The sequence below is a fragment of the Phaenicophaeus curvirostris genome, chromosome 5 (assembly GCF_032191515.1).
Source record: "Phaenicophaeus curvirostris isolate KB17595 chromosome 5, BPBGC_Pcur_1.0, whole genome shotgun sequence".
Taxonomy (NCBI): domain Eukaryota; kingdom Metazoa; phylum Chordata; class Aves; order Cuculiformes; family Cuculidae; genus Phaenicophaeus; species Phaenicophaeus curvirostris.
The window spans coordinates 65,574,763-65,593,357 of record NC_091396.1 but is presented as its reverse complement, the minus strand read 5'-3'; the positions used below and the strand labels follow the sequence as shown (position 1 = coordinate 65,593,357).

Here is an 18,595-nt window from a genome sequence, read left to right as displayed (position 1 = left end):
TCAGGGGCTCCAAGCCCCATCCAACCTGGCCTTGAACACCTTCAGGGATGGGGCAGCCACCACTGCTCTGGGCAACCTGGGCCAGGGCATCAGTACCCTCACAGGAAAACATTTCTTCCTAAGACCCCATCTCAGTCTCCCCTCTTTCAGCTGAAAATCATTCCCTCTCATCCTGTCCCTGTACTCCCTGATCAAAAGCCCCTCCCCATCTTTCCCAGAGCCCCTTTCAGTACTGGAAGCTGCTCTAAGGTCTCCCTAGAGCCTTCTCTTCTCCAGGCTGAACAACCCCAACTCTCTCAGCCTCATGTGGGAGATTACTCTAAATCTGTAGTTAATTAGTAGTTGCTGCTGGCACACCAAGTCACAGTGAGGATAATTTTTTTTCCTTGCCCCCCTGGAGAACCAAGAAGGTGGCTATCAAAAGAAGCCACACTGCAAGAGTCAGAAGGAGAGAGATTAAATGAACATTACCTCTTTAAATCCTTTCTCTTAAACCTTTATAGATCCATGGTGCCCAATAGGCACCATAAGATGCTTTGCAGAGCAGCAAACTTATTTAAAAATCTAATTTCTGTGCACAACAGCGCTGGCAAGCCCTAATGAAAGGGCAGAAGAATCAATAACCCATCTACATTTTTATATGGGACTGGTTTATGAACTCGCCCATGATCCAGCCCAGCCTGGGAGAGAGCACACATGCCTGTGACTGCTATAGGAGATAATAAAAATAAATGGACTTATTAAAGTCTGAGGCTCAACTTTTTTACACATTCATTCTCAGAGCAGTAAACTTTTAGGGTAGCGCACAGGTAACTTATGACAGCAGTTGGATGTGCTGTAGGATCAAGTTTTCAAGGCTAAAATCTCGTCTCATTGAAATCTCATCCACAGGGTGCAGTTCTAGGTGGAAGAGTTACAAGCGGCTGCATGTCTTTCTTTTTCATGGACTAAACTGCACAAGTGATAGGTCCTGCACCTGAGTGAGGGCAATCCCAAACACAATTACAGGCTGAGCACAGAATGGATTGAGAGCAGCCCAAAGGAGAAGGACTTGGGGTGCTGAGGGAGGAGAAGCTCAACAGGAGCTGGCAAAGTCCACTCACAGCCCAGAAACCAACTGTGTCCTGGGCTGCATCCAAAGCAGTGGAACCAGCAGGGTGAGGGAGAGGATTCTGCACCTCTGCTCTGCTCTGGTGAGACCTCACCTGGAGGCTTGTGTCCAGTTCTGGAGTCCTCAGCACAGGAAGGAGATGGAGCTGTTGGAGTGAGTTCAGAGGAGACCACGAAGATGATTTGAGGGCTGAAGCACCTCCTATATGAAGAGAGGCTGAAAGAGTTGGGGTTGTTCAGCCTGGAGAAGAGAAGGCTCCAGAGAGACCTTAGAGCAACTTCCAGTGCTGAAAGGGGCTCCAGGAAAGCTGGGGAGGGACTCTTTATCAGGGAGTGAAGGAATAGATGAGGAGGAAGTGTTTATGGCTGAAAGAGGAGAGATTGAGTTGAGATCTTGGGGACAAATATTTTTCCTGTGAGGGTGGGGAGGCCCTGGCCCAGGTTGCCCAGAGCAGTGGTGGCTGCCCCATCCCTGGAGGGGTTCAAGGCCAGGTTGGATGAGGCTTTGGGTAACCTGATCCAGTGGGAGGTGTCCCTGCCCATGGCAGGGGTGGAACTGGATGGGCTTTGAGGCCCCTTTCAACCCAAAGCATTCCATGATTCCATGATCCTGTGGTTAAAAAGCTAGAAGAAGCCCTCGGAAGATGCCTGCAGAGGTGCTGGCTCCCACGGGAGAGCTGGGGATGCTTTTGCGGGGTAAGAGTCCAGGCTGGTACCCAGTCTCCAATTTACAGAGCTGTTCCATCCAGCACAGAAGTCTCTCCCAAAGCCCGTTTGCAAACACTTTTGAAAGGTCCATTTAAACCCCACGCTGGAGGAAGGTAGTTTCTCTTGTTCATCAAGACATTGCAGAAAGTAAGGAGGGTGGTGAGTGTTAAAACAAGGAGGAAATTAAGGCTTAATATTCTGATAAAAAAAACTCCACAGAATAATTATGGTTGGAAAAGACCTCTAGGCTCATCCAACCTGACTGCCAGCCCAACCCCACCATGTCCTGAAAAGTCACATCTACACTTTTTTTGTGCCCCTCCAGGGATGGAGATGCCACCGCTGCCCTGGGCAGCCTCTGCCAGTGTTTCATCACTCTTTCTGCAAAGAAGTTTTCTCTAATGTTCAACCTAAACCTCCTCTGTTGCAACTTGAGGCCATTTCCTCTCCTCCTACCCCTTGTTATTAGGGAGAAGAGACCAACACCCACCTCACCACAACGTCATTTCAGGGAGCTGCAGAGAATTATAAAGTCTCTAACTTGACACAACGCAAGAGGGAGGGCAGGGAGAGCCCCCACGGGGTGAAGGTCCCTGACTGTCAGGGTGGTTCAGCAAAGGCAAACCCCAGCCCTCCATCCTGACATGGTTTTGCGGAGGTTGCCTGAATCCATTCCAAAGCTGCTTACAAGGGATGGCAAAGCCACCACATACGCATTATGCTGGTAATGAGAGAGAATTTCAATGTCAGAACAGTGAAATATGGGGAGAGGGCCCTGGGATAAACTGAGAGGATGCCGGAGGGCAGATATTGAAAATGCAGGTGGATGTGGTCATTTTACAAGGAAAGATGATACAAGAGATGAGATGAAATGGATGCCTGGGATAAAGACAGCTGGATTCGATGACCCAGGAGGACCCTTCTAGTCTTATTCCAGAATACGAATTTCAAAACCTTAGCACTTTCATGAATTCACTCTTGCTTTCTTGTCTGCCCTGAGGAAAGCACAACCATCCATGGGTACTGAAAGCCAGCGTGGGGGCTGCCATACTTCCATCTTCCTGAAGCATCCTGGGGAGCTCATCCCCACCAGCCTCCTGGAGCCTCCCGCACCTTGCCTGACAAAGCTCCACGTGCCTGCTCAGTCCCTCATTATAAAGTCAGCAGTGATCGACACTTCTGTGCGGTGCAGCGACGCCTGGTTTATGAGTACGGATACTTGCCAAGGCCTTCAGCTTTCTCCAGCCATGAAATAATCATGAGTATCATCAGTCTGCTCTGAGACCTTCCCAGAACACAGAGAGGGGAAAAAAGGAGGAAGAAGAAAGGTCCTTCTATCTGCATAAAAAACGTAATGTTTTGGACTTGGCATGCTGGGCCCAGCATTCCCGGCCAGCGCTGTCACCATCACAGACGATGCCACCTAACGAACAAGCACGTCAGATGGACCCATCACTCGGCCACTGGTCAGCATCCAGCAGCTGCAAAACTGATGGGTGACGACTGTCATGGGTGCTGCCAAAACCCCGTATCCACCTTCTGGAGAACAGTTGTGAGCCTTGACTCTGCTCTGGCACTCGGCACCAGCCCATGGGGGCCTTGCTCACAGCTCTTAACAGCACTTGCGGACCTTCGAGGTACGACAGCAGAGATGCTGACGCAGAACTAGACAGATTTATTTTTATCCTGCACATCACAGAATCACAGGATGGTTTGGGTTGGAAGAGACCTCAAAGCCCATCCAGTTCCACCTCTGCCATGGGCAGGGACACCTCCCAGTGGGTCAGGTTGCTCCAAGCCCCATCCAACATGGCCCTGAACACCTCCAGGGATGGGGCAGCCACCATGTCTCTGGGCAACCTGGGGAGGGTCTCTCCACCCTTAACGTGAAGAATTTCTTCCTAATGTCTAATCTAATTCTTCCCCCTTCCAATTTAAAGCCATTCCCCCTCGTCCTATCACCCCAGGACCTTGGAAAAACCCCTCCCCAGCTTTCCTGGAGCCCCTTTCAGTGCTGTAAGTTGCTCTAAGGTCTCCCCACAGCCTTCTCTTCTCCAGGCTGAACAACCCCAATTCTCCCAGCCTGTCTTCCAATCGGAGATGTTCCAGCCCTTGGATCATCTCCGTGACCTCCTGTAGACCAACAGATTCGTGTCCTTTCTGTGCTAAGGAGTCCAGGATGGGGTCTCACCAGAGCAGAGCAGAAGGACAGAATCCCCTCCCTTACTCTGCTGGTCCCACTGCTTTGGATGCAGCCCAAGACACGGTTGGTTTCTGGGCTGTGAGTGCCCATTGCTGGCTCCTGTTGAGCTTCTCCTCCCCCAGCACCCCAAGTCTTTCTCCTCTGGGCTGCTCCAAATCCATTCTGTATTCAGCCAGTGACTGTGCTTGGAAGTGCCCCAACCCAGGAATCATGCAACTGGTCTGCATCAACACGGGAAACTCCTAAAAGAAAGCTCAGGGATAAACAGATCCTTTGCAGGGCAGTAGAAGGGTCAGCAGATGTGCCAGACTGGACATCAGAAATACCAAGTTACAGGATTTCCTTCTGTAAATTCATTACAAAGCAATAAAAATTTCATTTATTTCATAATCCAGGTCTTCCCCCTCCCACCTTCTGTTTAGCAGTCACTACCTCACAGTTCACATAGAGTTTTAAAGACATAACGGAATAGGTCCTTCCAGCAATCTCGGCCTTAAAATGCAGTTCCCCAGAGTGCTTTTTGTTCAGCAAAAGCTTTTGTGCTAATCTGGAGCACTGGTCATATAAAATTATTATTTTGTATTTAAGCTGATGGGGAATCCCACCCCTTTGAAAAATTAACTCCAGACACTATGTTTCCACTTCAGGAAAAGTCACACGGAGTCAATTGGCACTAAAATAAATGTTGCAGTCACAATGGGAGAGATGAAAGATCTATTTAAAGAAGGCAACAGGAGAAGGTGCTGATGAGGCAACAAATTCAAGTTGGTGCACAGTGACACCCTTCCAAGTCGTTTCAGTGCTCCCAACTTTAAGATGTGTACAACCTTTCTCTGTTTCCCAAGCTGATGCACAAGTGTCCTTCAAACAACAGCCAAAAATCCACACATCGGCCATGGAGGTTATCAGGGACTTTGTTTATCCGGAGAGGGGTGTTGGACTGGCTGCTAGATAGCGTTTTCTTTGGTTTTTAAAGAGTAGAACATGACGAAAAAGAGCACACAAAGATTCCCTCAGAGCCTCCTCTGCTTTCTAGTGGGTTTGTCTAGAAATACATTGTGGGAAGCTGTTCTAAGTATTGGCCTGAGTGCAGGATGTGGAGATGCCACTGATGAGAACACCCACCAATACTCAAATGCTAGCAGACATGCAATCATTTAAAGAACTCGTTAATCTAAAGAAAACACTCGGAAAGAGACTTTTCTAATTGGAATTGGTGAGCAGCCAGCACTGATGAAATGAGAGAGCATTTATTCTTTCTCTTGTTTTTATAGAATCATAGAATAGTTTGGGTTGGAAGGGACCTTAAAGATCATCCAGTTCTGCCTCCTGCCACAGGCAGGGATACTTCCCATTGGATCAGGTTGCTCCAAGACCCATCCAACCTGCCCTTGAACACCTCCAGGGATGAGGCAGCCACCACTGCTCTGGGCAACCTGGGCCAGAGAACCCACCCTCACAGCAAAATATTTCTTCCTAAGATCTCATCTCAATCTTCCCTCTTTCAGCACAAAACCACACCCACTTGTCCTATCCCTGCCCTCCCACATCAAGAGCCCTTCCTCAGCTTTCCTGGAGCTCCTTTAAGTACTGGAAGCTGCTCTAAGGTCTCACAGCTTTCTCTTCTCCAGGCTGGACAACCCCAGCTCTCTCAGCCTGAAATCAATCAAATCAACCAAGACCAGAATAAAGTCTGTTTTCTCAAAGACAGCTCTTTCCCTCTAACAGAAATAACGGGAAATTCAGAACAGGTAGCAATGGATTGGTGCTGGAAGTGAGCTCTGTTTCATTTATTTAATGGGCTGTTCCACCTTGTGGTCCCTTCTCCGAATTAACAGTGGCGAGGAACAAAGGAAAAAAATCGCCTCAAATGCTTTAATGATATTTTGTTCAACATCTTGCAGTTCCCAGGCATCTCAGGGCACGTTCTATAAATAAAAATGTGAGGCTATATTATTATTCTGCTGTGACTCAGGGAATTTGTATCTGCAGTGGCCTGGGGACTTTGGCTTTTCCTCTGAGCTCTCTGGTGGTGCCTGCCGGGTCAATTAAAACATCGAGATCCCTTTTCACAGAAAGCCTTCCCTTTCCCTTCGCTTATTCTGAGTGTGCGTTTCACTCGCATCTCCACTTCACAGCCTCATCACCACTGTAAATCACAGCAAATCAATGTTGAAGCTCTGTTCTTCAAACAAGACTGCTTTCGCCTCTTGACAACAAAACCCCAAAGCCAAATGTCAAAACTCAAATGGAAATAAAATATTACAAATAAATATGTGGACATCCTGATCAACTTCTGCAGATGCAACGCTATGTCTCTGACCCCCAGAACCAAAATAGCTTCCAATTCCCCATCCTGATGAAGATGACGATACGTTGGGCAATGAGAAGTGAACAGGGGTTATGGCTCTCATAAAATATTCACCCCAGCGGCTCTTCGTGCAGCAGTTCTTCCCGAGTCTGATTAATCACATGCTATTATTTAATGTTCCTATAGTGTTAGAGTTTATGTTTCACCACCATTCACAGATTAGATTATAGAAAATTAGTTTCAGATGAACTGTTAGGTTCAGGGAGATTAATCCACTCCGATGGTGCCTATCGGCCAATCAAACTCCTTCAAACCAAGTGGCCATGTCCCTGAGGTTACTGAGAAAGCAATAAACAACCAGAGAGAGCTTGTCTTGACCTAGCAGTAGTTGTTCTGCAAGGACTCTTCTCTTGCTTTTAGCCAAGACAGGCATTCATCCTGCTATTTATTATAATTACAGCATAGGTACTAATCTAAAGCTCCTACCCAGGGAGCAGTTGTCTGATGGCAGCAGATTCACAGCAGGCACAACAGCCTTAATTTCAGTAACACGTTCAGCTGATGAGGAAGAAGAAAACGGTGAAGTAGGTAATGACATCTCCAGGAGCTCGGGATGCATTCACTGCCAAGACAGGCAATGCCCAGATGACACGGTGTCCCAGGGGAGGTTTTGATGGGATACTGGGAAAGATGCCTTCACCAAAAGGCTGCCAAGCTCTGGCAGAGGCTGCCCAGGGATGTGGTAGAGTCACCACTCCTTGTGGGATTTAAAACCCATGTGGATATGGCACTTCGGGACTGGTTGGCTTGGTAGTGTCTGGTTTACGGTTGGACTTGATGACCTTAAGGGTCTTTTCCAACCCAAACAATTCCGTGATTATGTGATTTGTCTCTAGTTTGGATGGGAACGTGGCCCCAACTAAGAGGTTTCAGCCGAGCACAAGAGCCACTGCATATTTGAAGCCAGAACTAATCCATCTCATACATCATTAGAAATGACCAGAAATACATTTGGAAACACAGGACACATGATGTGAACATGGCTATCCAATCAAGTTAGGACACAATTTATCCTCCAAGGTAAAGGCTGCTTGTTTACCAGCTCATCTTACCTCTTACGATGATGTTGGTGGACTTCTTAGCGGGATTTCCAACATTGTTATTGGCGATGCAACTGTACGTGCCAGCATCTTCTGACGTGATGGCAGGTATTGTTAAAGTGCCACCATTCAGGACTGTCTTCTCCGGAAGGACACCAGCAGACCGCACCCACGTCAGGCTGGGGGTTGGCTCCCCTCCTGTCGTCACACATACTAACGTGATTGCTTCTCCAGGGTTCACCACTATTGGGTCATCCACAAGAAGCTTAATTGAAGGAGATGCTGCAAGACACAAGAGGAAGAGAAAGGTGTAGTGGAGCTACATCTGCAGTATTGCTCAGCCCTGACAAGCACACTTAAGCCAACTGAGATGACCAAAGGCACTTCAGCTACAGCGTTCCGATCGACTGAGTGATCTCCAAGATGGTTTCTCCCCATCCTAGTGTTCCCCTCAATACCACACTTCTCACCATGCTCAGTCATCTTTCATCTTGCTGTTCAAATAGCAGATGAGGATTTTCTACCCAGTGGCTGTACTTGGGAAGGAACATACAATGTAAGGGATAGGTGCCAGCACGCTGGATTTTACACCGTGGGAGAAAGTAATTAATAACAATCTTCTTATTTGGAACGGAAAGCATGTCACTCCCTCCAAGTCAGATCCTACCCATTGAAAACCAGCCCTCTTAAATCCACTGGCCTTCCCAAGTCCCACTCCTTGGGACTTGGCTGCCAACTGAGATAACTGTTGCGTGTCCCCAACAGGGACACCTCCCACTGGATCAGGTTGCTCCAAGTCCCATCCAACCTGGCCTTCAGCACCCCCAGGGCAGCCACCACTGCTCTGGGCAACCTGGGCCAGGGCCTCCCCACCCTCACAAGAAAATATTTCTTCCTAAGATTTCATCTCAATCCCCCCTCTTTAAGCTGAAAATCATTCCTCTCATCTTATGCCTGCCCCTCCTGATCAAGGGACCCTCCCCAGCTTTCCTGGAGCCCCTTTCAGTACTGCAAGTTGCTCTAAAGTTTCCCTGGAGTCTTCTCTTCCCCAGGAAAAATTTCTTCCACTACGAAGAAATTCTTCATAATGAGGGTGGTGAGGCACTGGCATGGGGGTGTGGAACTGGGTGATCTTTAAGGTCCCTTCCAACTAAAACCATTCTATGATTCTACAATTCAAAATCACAGTCTGAGCTGTGACATCCCCTGTTCTTTGTGTTGAGGGATCCACCTGTGCTGGACTCAGGCTTCACTTGAAGGCAAACCCTAAACCACATAAATGATGAGCCAATCTATAAATACAGATTGCTGGGACAGAATGAGAAGTGATGCTAAATGAAAACAGGGATAAAGGAAAAGGGCTGAAATTCTGGGTGAAGAAGACCAGAAAATGAGAGAGCAACAAAATGAAAGGAAATAAAAATATTACACTCAAAAATCATATCAGTATCTTCATTATTGCAGATATTCCTATGTGTTCTGCTTTATAGATGAATCTTATTTTAATATTAAAGTTACACACACTAATCCTTTAAGGCAAATGCAAGTGTCAACTATGAATAAGTTTTCTTACTTTGAGGTTCACTCAAGAGGAATCGGCTTCCTCTGCGTTCAGAACCTGGAGCACACAAATGGGAAGCTTTTTATAGGATCATAGAATAATTGAAATTGGAAAAGACCTCTAAGATTATCCAGTCCAACTGCTAACCCAACCCCATCATGCCTGCTAAACCATGTCCTGAAGTGCCACTTGCATTTAACCTGCCCCAGTGCTGAGAGGACAGGCAACCCTCAGCCAGGGTAACACTTCAAGAGAGCAAAAGAGCAGAGGTTTACAAGCAACACCCCATCTTCCAGCGTCTTCCAGTGCGAGACCCTGCAGATCCTTCCCAGCATGAATTCCAGGGTTCATGTAACCAACTTCAAGGTGAAGAAGCTGGGTGCAGTTATGAACAGAAAACAAGTCAGCCCTGCCGACTGCGTCAGCATTTCTTTGCTCACATCCTCTGACCTTATAGTTGATGCATCCATCAGCTGATGGACTCCTGTTTTGGGCTTACAGGTCTGAAACTGGGCAGTAGATCATGTTTCATGCTTAAGTAGATTTTGCTTGGGTAAAGGCAGCAGAAGTGGGGATCCAGGTCACCACTGTACAAGTACAGCTGAGCTCCAGATCGGTAGGATCATCTCCAACCAGAGGGCAGCACTCAGCTAGCCTCGCTTTCTTTCTCTTCCTCCTGAGTTTAATGATTTTTGCTGAACAGCTCTGGCACGCAGCTGCTCTCTGATCTCACTAAACTTCAGGTCATGAAACAGGGAACAAGAGAACCACAAATAACACTTAAAAACTCAGAACAAAGCATGAAAGCTCCAACATCGTCAACCCAACCTGGTGGTGCTGTTTACCCTGATGGCTTCATAATCTTCCAGATGAAACAGGACCCTTTGCTATCCTTCAGGTAGGGAGACAAAGATAGTGGTTGATGTGATAAAAATGCTGCAATGCATCCCTTTCATCACAGCACTCAAAACACTCAAGTACATGAAAATTATGGTTTCCATAAAGTGATTTCTCTTTGCTTACACCACAAGTTGCACTTAACTACAACCTATCCCCAGACAAACACAAACAAAAATCCAGCAATACACTCAACTACTGCCATTAAAATCCTCCTTTAATCCTAAGGATGTTAAGAAATTCAGAGTGGAGGTTAAGGTTACCAGCAAATAAAACTCAGCACAGCATATAAAGGGCTATTATGAACAGAATATGAATCCACACCTATGATGAGCTGTTTCTGGAGCACCTCCCATAGGAGGACAGCCTGGAGAAGAGAAGGCTGTGGGGAGACCCTAGAGCAACCTTCCAGTACCTGGAGGGGCTCCAGGAAAGCTGGGGAGGGACTTTGTAAAAAGGCATGGAGGGACAGGATGAGGGGGAATGGCTTTAAATTGGAGACAGGTAAGATTTAGATTAGACATTAGGAGGAAATTATTCACAATGAGGGTGGGGAGGCCCTGGCCCAGGTTGCCCAGAGCAGTGGTGGCTGCCCCAACCCTGGAGGTGTTGAAGGCCAGGCTGCATGAGGCTTGGAGCAACCTGATCCAGTGGGAGGTGTCTCTGCCCATAGCAGGAGGTTGGAATTAGATGATCTCGAAGATCCCCTCCAACTCAAACCATTCTACAATTCTTTGTTATTGCTCTGCTTGCAATGCACTGTATCACAATGCACCAGTAACACACAGCCTCTTATGTTCAGCTTTATAGTGCAACCAAGGATAGAAATGGGTTTACCACATTTGCTTGTCTGAATTATTGCCACATGCATGTTGCTGAATTCTTCTCTAGGAATGGAAAGATTAGAAGTAGATTTAGATGAGATCTTACAATGAATATTTTCCTGTGAGGGCGGTGAAGCCCTGGCCCAGGTTGCCCAGAGAAGCTGTATCTGCCCCATCCCTGGAGGTGTTCAAGGTCAAGTTGGACAGGGCTTTAAACAACCTGGTCCAGTGGGAAATGTCCCTGCCCATGGCAGGGGGTTGGAATTGGATGGACTTTAATGTCTCTTCCAACATGTTCTATTACCACAGAACATGTTCTATGAATATATGAAGTTTCCTAGTGGTTATTTGGACTTTGTCCTTCCACCACTGAAGCACATTCAGCTTTGTCCTCACCCATCTCAGAGAGCACAGCCCACTCTCGCAATGCAATCAACATTGACCATTTCTCCTTCCAGTCATGAATGGGGAAAAATGATAGTATCCAGAGGCTAATGTACTAAACACAAGCTGGAGACACGTGGCTTCTCATAACAGCTCTGACTGACTGTTTTATCAAAGAAAAGGGAGAAAGAAAAAGAGAGAAGCAGGGACAGCTAGTGAGGTAACGAAGGAGGCAAATGGCTAAAATCCCAAATACTCGATAAATCCAGCTGAGGCATCATGAGTGGCAGAAAAATGGTTTTATCTCTAAGTAGGAGCATGCTTATGTTTGCTTCTGTACATTAGCTTGGATCTAGATGCAGAAATGAACAAGGTTAAGTTTAGTCACCTGCTGGAAGACATGGAATAATTACTCTGGGTTAATTAACAGCGTGAAGGGCTTCTGCAGGTCTGCTTTAATGGATAGCACATACGCTTGACTCCATCCAGAAATGCTTTCCCCTCCCAAACTGAAGTAACACCTCTAACTGCTCCCAGTAGGATGCTGCAGCAATGCAGATGCTCCTCCCTACAGACTGGGAACGTGAAGCTGTAACACAGAAAGCAGTAATGAAGGCACGACAACAAAACTCCATGTACCAGTAGGGTCAGCAAACCGTGGACTAGGCTGCTCAGCATTGCTGCAGAATCGCTCTCCCTTACAGACTTTCTAAGCAAACTTGTTAGACACAAAATTTAGGACTTGCTACTGTCTGAGCTTGGGAGGTGCCGCTTGCTCTTGTGTGAGATCTCTCCCTGTTCCAGTTTCAATGACAGCAAGAGGTGCTACCACCAGGCAATTCCTCTTATCTACCCTAAGCTATCTGCTGGCAAGAACCTTCCCCTGTGGTATCGGTCTCTCTCTGCTGTCTGCAGACGGAGTCCAAAGATTAGCCTAATCTCGACAGGTACAATTTAGATGGCAGAAGATGGGTGACGTCAATCCCACCTTCAAGATGAGGATTTACAAATGCATCAGGAGCCTAGAGATGGGAATGGGCAGAGAGTGCTGGTTTTAGCAACACACATGTGCCAATCTCCCATCGACCCCTGTGTTTTGCAAATCCTCTTAGATCCCTACACTTTCAGGAAACGGAAAATTTGGCCTAAGCCTCTTTCTGAAATGGATTTGTTGTCTCTTTTATTGATTTCTAAACTTTTGGGGCTAAACTGTTCATACTTCTGCTGTAATTCACTGCTGCACCATATTTTTTGGTCCAGCGTGATTAAAAAATGGAGCAGGCATTTGTAAAGATGGCAAGATGATCCCAAGCAATTATAATAGTTGATGATTATATGCAAATATTGTTGAAGGGTTATTAGAACTCATGCTTCAGGGCAGAAAATGGTCTCTCTTTCTGGACTGGGAGGGCAGACTATCACAGATCTGCCTGCCGCACGCGTTTTCTGCATCCTTCTGAAATGCCTCCTGCTGGCTCTTGTTAAGGACAGACATGAGATATAAGCCTCGAGGACAACGCGTAACTTTATACAGCCTTTGCATTTGTAAAGCATTCACTATGATTGAACTCCAATCAGGAGACACACAATGCAGTCCCAGCAGCTCGAGCTGTGATTGTTGTTTAGATAGAAGGAACTTGTGTCATTGAGTCAGAAGGAAGAGGAGATAAAAGCTTCTACGAATGATCTGACTCTTATTAAAATGACACTATTGTAAAAACTAGTACACAAAGCTATGTATTCCAAGCATAAGCCTGGAATGTGCTGGGTCTGCCTCTCCTATATCTATCGCTTTGGGGAGCCTCCAAGATACAAGTGGTTTCACACCATGGTATCCACATCAACTTGCGAACCGAGTTCGCTTCCACTTCTACAGCCCAGCCTGCCTTCTCAAAACATGGTTGGAGCTAGTACAGACATTCTAACTGTTCAGGTTTTGAAAGGTACACAGCTAAGCTCTTGGAGGCTTGAGAAGGCCCTCACATCCTTTCAAGCACGCTTTCATGTGGTCCCAACCAAAACCACTTGAAAAGATATATATTGCAGTGGCAGTAAGGCAGCAATTTACTCCTCCAGTGTCTAGGATGATAGGAAATAGCCTCACATTCCACCAGGGGAGGTTTAGATTGTATTTTAGGAAATATTTCTTTACTGGAAGAGTGGTGAAGCATTGGAAGAGGCTGTCCAGGGCAGTGGTGGAGTCTCCATATCTGGAGGGGTTCAAAGAGCATGTAGACATGGCAAACGGTTTAGTTGGCATGGTGGGACTGGGCTAATAGTTGGACTGGATGAGCTCAGGAGGTCTTTTTCAACCTTAATGATTCTGTGATTCTGTGATTTTATTATTTAAGTTTTGCAGAATTTAGTCTCACCAGCAAGGGTTGGGTTGAGTGATGTATTTCATAGCTCTAAGTATTGTTCAGTACTGGTTTGGAAAGTTGGGCATCAGAACCCACATAACTGTTCAATACCAGAATTGACAGAGACACAGGAGGTGCTCATGTACGAAAACTTATCAAATGATACAGAATTCCTAACGCAACAAAAATATCTCTGCCAAATGGAGTCAATATTAAACGGAGTGCACTATCACTCCCAAAGCCGGACCCGGCATTTGGCCTTGTTAAACCTCATGCCATTGGTCTCAGCCCAGTGCTCCAGCCTGTTCAGATCCCTTTGGAGCCTCCCTACCCTCCAGCAGATCAACACTTCCACCCAGCTTAGTGTCGTCTGCAAACTTGCTAAGGGTGCACTCAATGCCTTCATTCAGGTCATTGATAAAGACATTGAACAGGGCTGGACCCAGCACTGAGCCCTGGGGACACCACTTGTCTCTGGCCTCCAGCTGGATTTCACACCATTTCCCTCCACTCTCTGGGCCCGGCCAGACAACCAGTTTTCCACCCAGGAGAGTGTGCGCCTGTCCAGGCCAGAGGTGACAGTTTCCGAAGCAGAATGCTGTGAGAAACTGTGTCAAAGGCTTTGCTGAACTCCAGGAAGATCCATCCACAGCCTTTCCCTCATCCAGCAGCCGAGTCACTTGGTCATAGGAGGCGATCAGGTTAGTTTGGCAAGACCTGCCTTTTGTGAACCCATGTTGACTGGGCCTGATCACCTGGTTCTCTTGCATGTGCTTCATGATTGCACTCAAGATCACCTGCTCCATGACTTTCCCTGGCACTGAGGTCAGACTGACAGGCCTGGAGTTCCCTGGATCCTCCCTGTGACCCTTCTTGTAGATGGGCACAACATCAGCCTCTAGTCCAGTGGGACCTCCCCAGTCTTCCAGGACTGTTGGAAGATGATGGAAAGGGGTTTGGCCAGCACTTCTGCCAGCTCCTTCAATACCCTTGGCTGAATCCCATCCGGCCCCATAGACTTGTGGGTGTCTAGCTGGGCTAGCAAGGCTCTGACACCTCCTCTTGGATCATGGGAGCCTCATTTTGCTCCTCTAGCTCCTGGGTTTGTGCACAGAGGGAACAACTTTCTTTACAATTAAAGACTGAGGCAAAGAAGGCATTAAATACCTCAGCCTTTTCCTCATCCCCTGTCACTGTTGTTCCTTCTGCATCCAATAGGGACTGTATGGTCTCCCTAGTCCTCCTTTTATTATTTATATATTTATAGAAGGATTTTTTGTTATCTTTCACAGACTTGGCCAATCTGATTTCTAGCTGAGCCTTAGCCCTTCTGATTTTTCTCTACACAATCTCACTTCCCTCCTGTAGTCCACCCAAGAGGCCTGTCCCCTCTTCCAGAGCCCATAAACATTCCTCTTCTTCTTGATATCACTCAAGATCTCTCTGTTCAACCAAGCTGTTTTTTCCCCCTGCCGGCTTTTTTTCCAGAACATGGGGATAGCTTTCTCCTGAGCTGCTAGGATTTCCTTTTTGAAGAGCTCCCAGCCCTCATGGGCTCCCTTGCCCTTAAGTACTGTCTCCCATGAGACTGCCAACCAGCCTTCTGAAGAGTTCAAAGTCTGCCCTCTGGAAATTTAATGCTACTGTCCTGTTAACCACCCTCTTCACTTCACCTAAAACTGAAAACCCTATCATCTCATGATAGGATAGAGACTTCACCCTGGCTGAGGTCTCTCTTAGATGACCGCCAGGTAGTCTTTCTTTCCATCTATTCCTCTCTCCTGGAACCCCTGTCCCTCCTGGAGTCCTGTGCTCAGTACTGCAATCGCCAGCATAAGATGGAGACGGAACTGTTGGAAAGGGTCCAGAGAAGGTCATGAAAATTATCTGAGCACTGGAGAATCTCTACAATGAGGACAGGCTGAGAGATTTGGGATTGTTAAGCCTGGTGAGGAGAAGGCTCTGGGGAGACCTTAGAGCACCTTCCAGTACTGAAAAGGGCTCCAGAAAAGCTGGAAGGGACTTTTTACAATGGCCTGGAGTGACAGGACAAGGGGGAATGGCTTTGAATTGGAAGGGGAAAGATTTAGATGAGACATTAGGAAGAAATTCTTCATGCTGAGGGTGGGGAGGTCCTGGCCCAGGTTACCCAGAGCAGCGGTGGCTGCCCCATCCCTGGAGGTGTTCAAGGTCAGGTTGGATGGGGCTCAGAGCAATCTGATCCAGTGGGAGGTGTCCCTGCCCATGGCAGGGGGTGGAACTAGATGGGCTTTGAGGTCTCTTCCAACCCAAACTTTTCCATGATTCTATGATAAATGAGATGAACACTGGGCCACCTAGGTTTGGCAAGCAAAGCATGTCCAAGCCAGAACCTTCAGCCTGGCACCGGCAGAAACTCAGCCAGGCAACCTGCCCAGCGGAAACTTTCCTTCACCTCTTTGACAGGAATAGTAAAATTCATTACCAAACAATGGCAAGCTTTGGTAAATATTTCCATGTGTGAGTGCATGGAACAAGCTTTCCAAACATTGTATTTGGACATCGCAATGAGAACAGCTCAGTGTTGAAAAGAGCTCTGCATCTTTACCGTCCTTTAGAAGCAGGGGGTTCTCAGCGCCAGGCCCACATTTGAAAGTCATGGTTGGTTTGCCAGGGAACAAAGAAAGCCGCAGTGCCACCGCGAGCTCTTCCCTGCAAAGAACAAGGCGCTACTCATGCCGAGGGAAACCGTTCAGGTTCCCATTCATATTGCAGCTGCATCCTTTTTGAAGGGACCTCAATTCAGAGGCTTTCGTGGGCAAGTATTGCTTCTGCGTCCAATGTATTTCATCGGGCAGTAGAGCCTGGCTGTGAACTCCACAGCGCATATGACAAAGTGCTCTTGGAAGTGCACCGGGTCACAATCCGCGGCTCTGCAAGCCAAGTCACTACAGAGAATTTAAATCAGAATGGCATCAGTTTTTTAGCAATTATTAATGGATGTGAACAAGAAAAGTTAGGTGCTGACGACAGACAGATAGAGATTAATTAGAGAATGCGGCTACAACATATACTGATCATCACAGAGTAATAATACAGCACGTAATGCTCACCTGGTTTGATTAATGACAGGGACAAAGTTTCTCAGATCCAGCAGAAAGTTGGCAGTCATTCAGTCATCGTTAACACCCTAGAATGCACCCCTAACAAGATTGGTTCACCAAGCACCTTTGACATAACAATGCAGCTCTGCAACAAAATGAATCCTAGAATCATAGAATGGCTTGGTTGGGAAAGACCTTCGAGGTCATTGAGGCCAACTGTCTGTGTCCACTACTAAACCAGATCTCTGAGCACCTCATCTACTCAGTTTTCAAACCCCTCAAGGGATGGGGACTCCACCACCTCACTGGGCAGCCTCTGCCAGGGCCCAAGATCCCTTTTGGTGAACCCTCCCAGTTTAAACTGAGCTGCCATGGGATCGTAGGCAGGGAGACTGGAAACGTCTTCTAATCAAAGAGGCAATATTGATGTTCACTGAACTTGAAAGAAGCAGAAACTCTGCTACTGCCTGGGGTGGGTATCTGAGGCAGATACAGCACTGTGAGGTCAGATATCTGTCATTGATGCTGCGTACGGAAAAAACCATGATGGCAACGTGTGCTATAATTACAGTGAGACAAATATATGTACTTGGAGTGGGAATATGGAATTGAGAAAATGTCACAACTGGCTTCAGGGATTAACTGGAAATGCAAAAGAAAACTAATACTTTAACAGCAATATCAATGTAGAGCCAGAAATTCATGCCCTTGACAACTCACTCATCTATGCTGAATAAAATGAGAAGACATTATTTCCTCCAGTTTTGTGAATTATTTTATATGCAGAATGAAGTAAGAGAATGTAATTGAATTATACCCTCTATATATGTGTGTGCATGCATCTGTTTAATGTACAGCCATGATTTCTTGCAGGAATCATGGAATGGTTTGGGTTGGAAGGGAACTCTAAGCCCAGCCAGTCCCACCCCCTGCCATGGGCAGGGATACCTCCCACTGGATCAGGGGCTCCAAGCCCCATCCAACCTGGCCTTCAACACCTCCAGGGACAGGGCAGCCACCACTACTCTGGGTAACCTGGGCCAGGGCCTCCCCACCCTCACAGCAGAACATTTCCTCCTAATATCTAGCCTAAATCCACTCTCCCTTAGTTTAAAATCATTACTTCTTGTCCTGTCACAAGAGGCCTTGCTAAGAAGTCCCTCCCCAGCTTTTCTGGAGGCCCTTTCAGTACTGGAAACTCCTCTAAGGTCTCCCCAGAGCCTTCTCTTCTCCAGGCTGAAGAACTCCAACTCTCTCAGCCTGTCTTTGTATGGGGCATGCTCCATCCCTCAGATAGTCTCTGGACCCACCCCAACAGTTCCATCTCCTTCTTACGTTGAGAATTCCAGACACAGGACTCCAGATGAGATCTCACAAGAGTGGATCAGAGGTGCAGAATCCCCTCCCTGGCCCTGCTGGCCACGCTGCTGTGGGTGCAGCCCAGGATATAGTTGGCTTTTGGGGCTGTGAGCACCCAGTGCCAGCTCACATCCAGCGTACTATCAAGAATGGAAAATTATGAAGTTGTAAGTAAAGCAGGGAAGGGAGTTAAAGGAAAGAAATTAAGCAAAGGCTGAGATTCTGTTTAACAAGGTCCCTTCTCAGCTTGACTCAGTCCTCCTGCTGTGTAACACCACCCTGGTTCTTGTATGTGAGCAGCAGCCCAGGTAACGGTGCAGGACTCCCTGAGCTCCCCCTCCACTCTCAATAGCCTTCTTTTTTTTTTTTCCTCCTCCTCCTCCAACTTTTTCTGAAATCCTCTGTTTTTTAACCAATAGGGATGCAGCTTTGATGACTCATCTCTTTATTCCCGATCTGCCTGGCTGCTTTTCATCCAGCAGCAGCAGCACTTTGATGACTCGCACTTTGCTCGTGCTGCCGTTCACGCACAGATGTGGCATTGATAGCTCCAACAGGGAGGAAGGGAGGCGGATCCATTTGCTATTCAGAGCACTTCCTCGCTGGTTACGCTCTGGAGACGACGACAATAGCTCACAGCTCCCACACTGTATGAACTATTCATTCTGTGGACATTTTATCAGAAGGGGATGAAG

The 18,595-nt window shown here is 47.2% G+C and overlaps 1 protein-coding gene across 1 annotated transcript in view; it reads right to left on the bottom strand.

Moving 5' to 3' along the window:
- Positions 1 to 18,595, bottom strand: part of MDGA2 (MAM domain containing glycosylphosphatidylinositol anchor 2) — a 359,263-nt gene that overhangs the window by 132,920 nt on the left and 207,748 nt on the right. Inside the window, exon 6 of the mRNA XM_069856787.1 lies at positions 7,445 to 7,714. Within this exon, the coding sequence (XP_069712888.1) occupies positions 7,445 to 7,714 (270 nt within the window). The remainder of the gene's footprint in view (positions 1 to 7,444; positions 7,715 to 18,595) is intronic.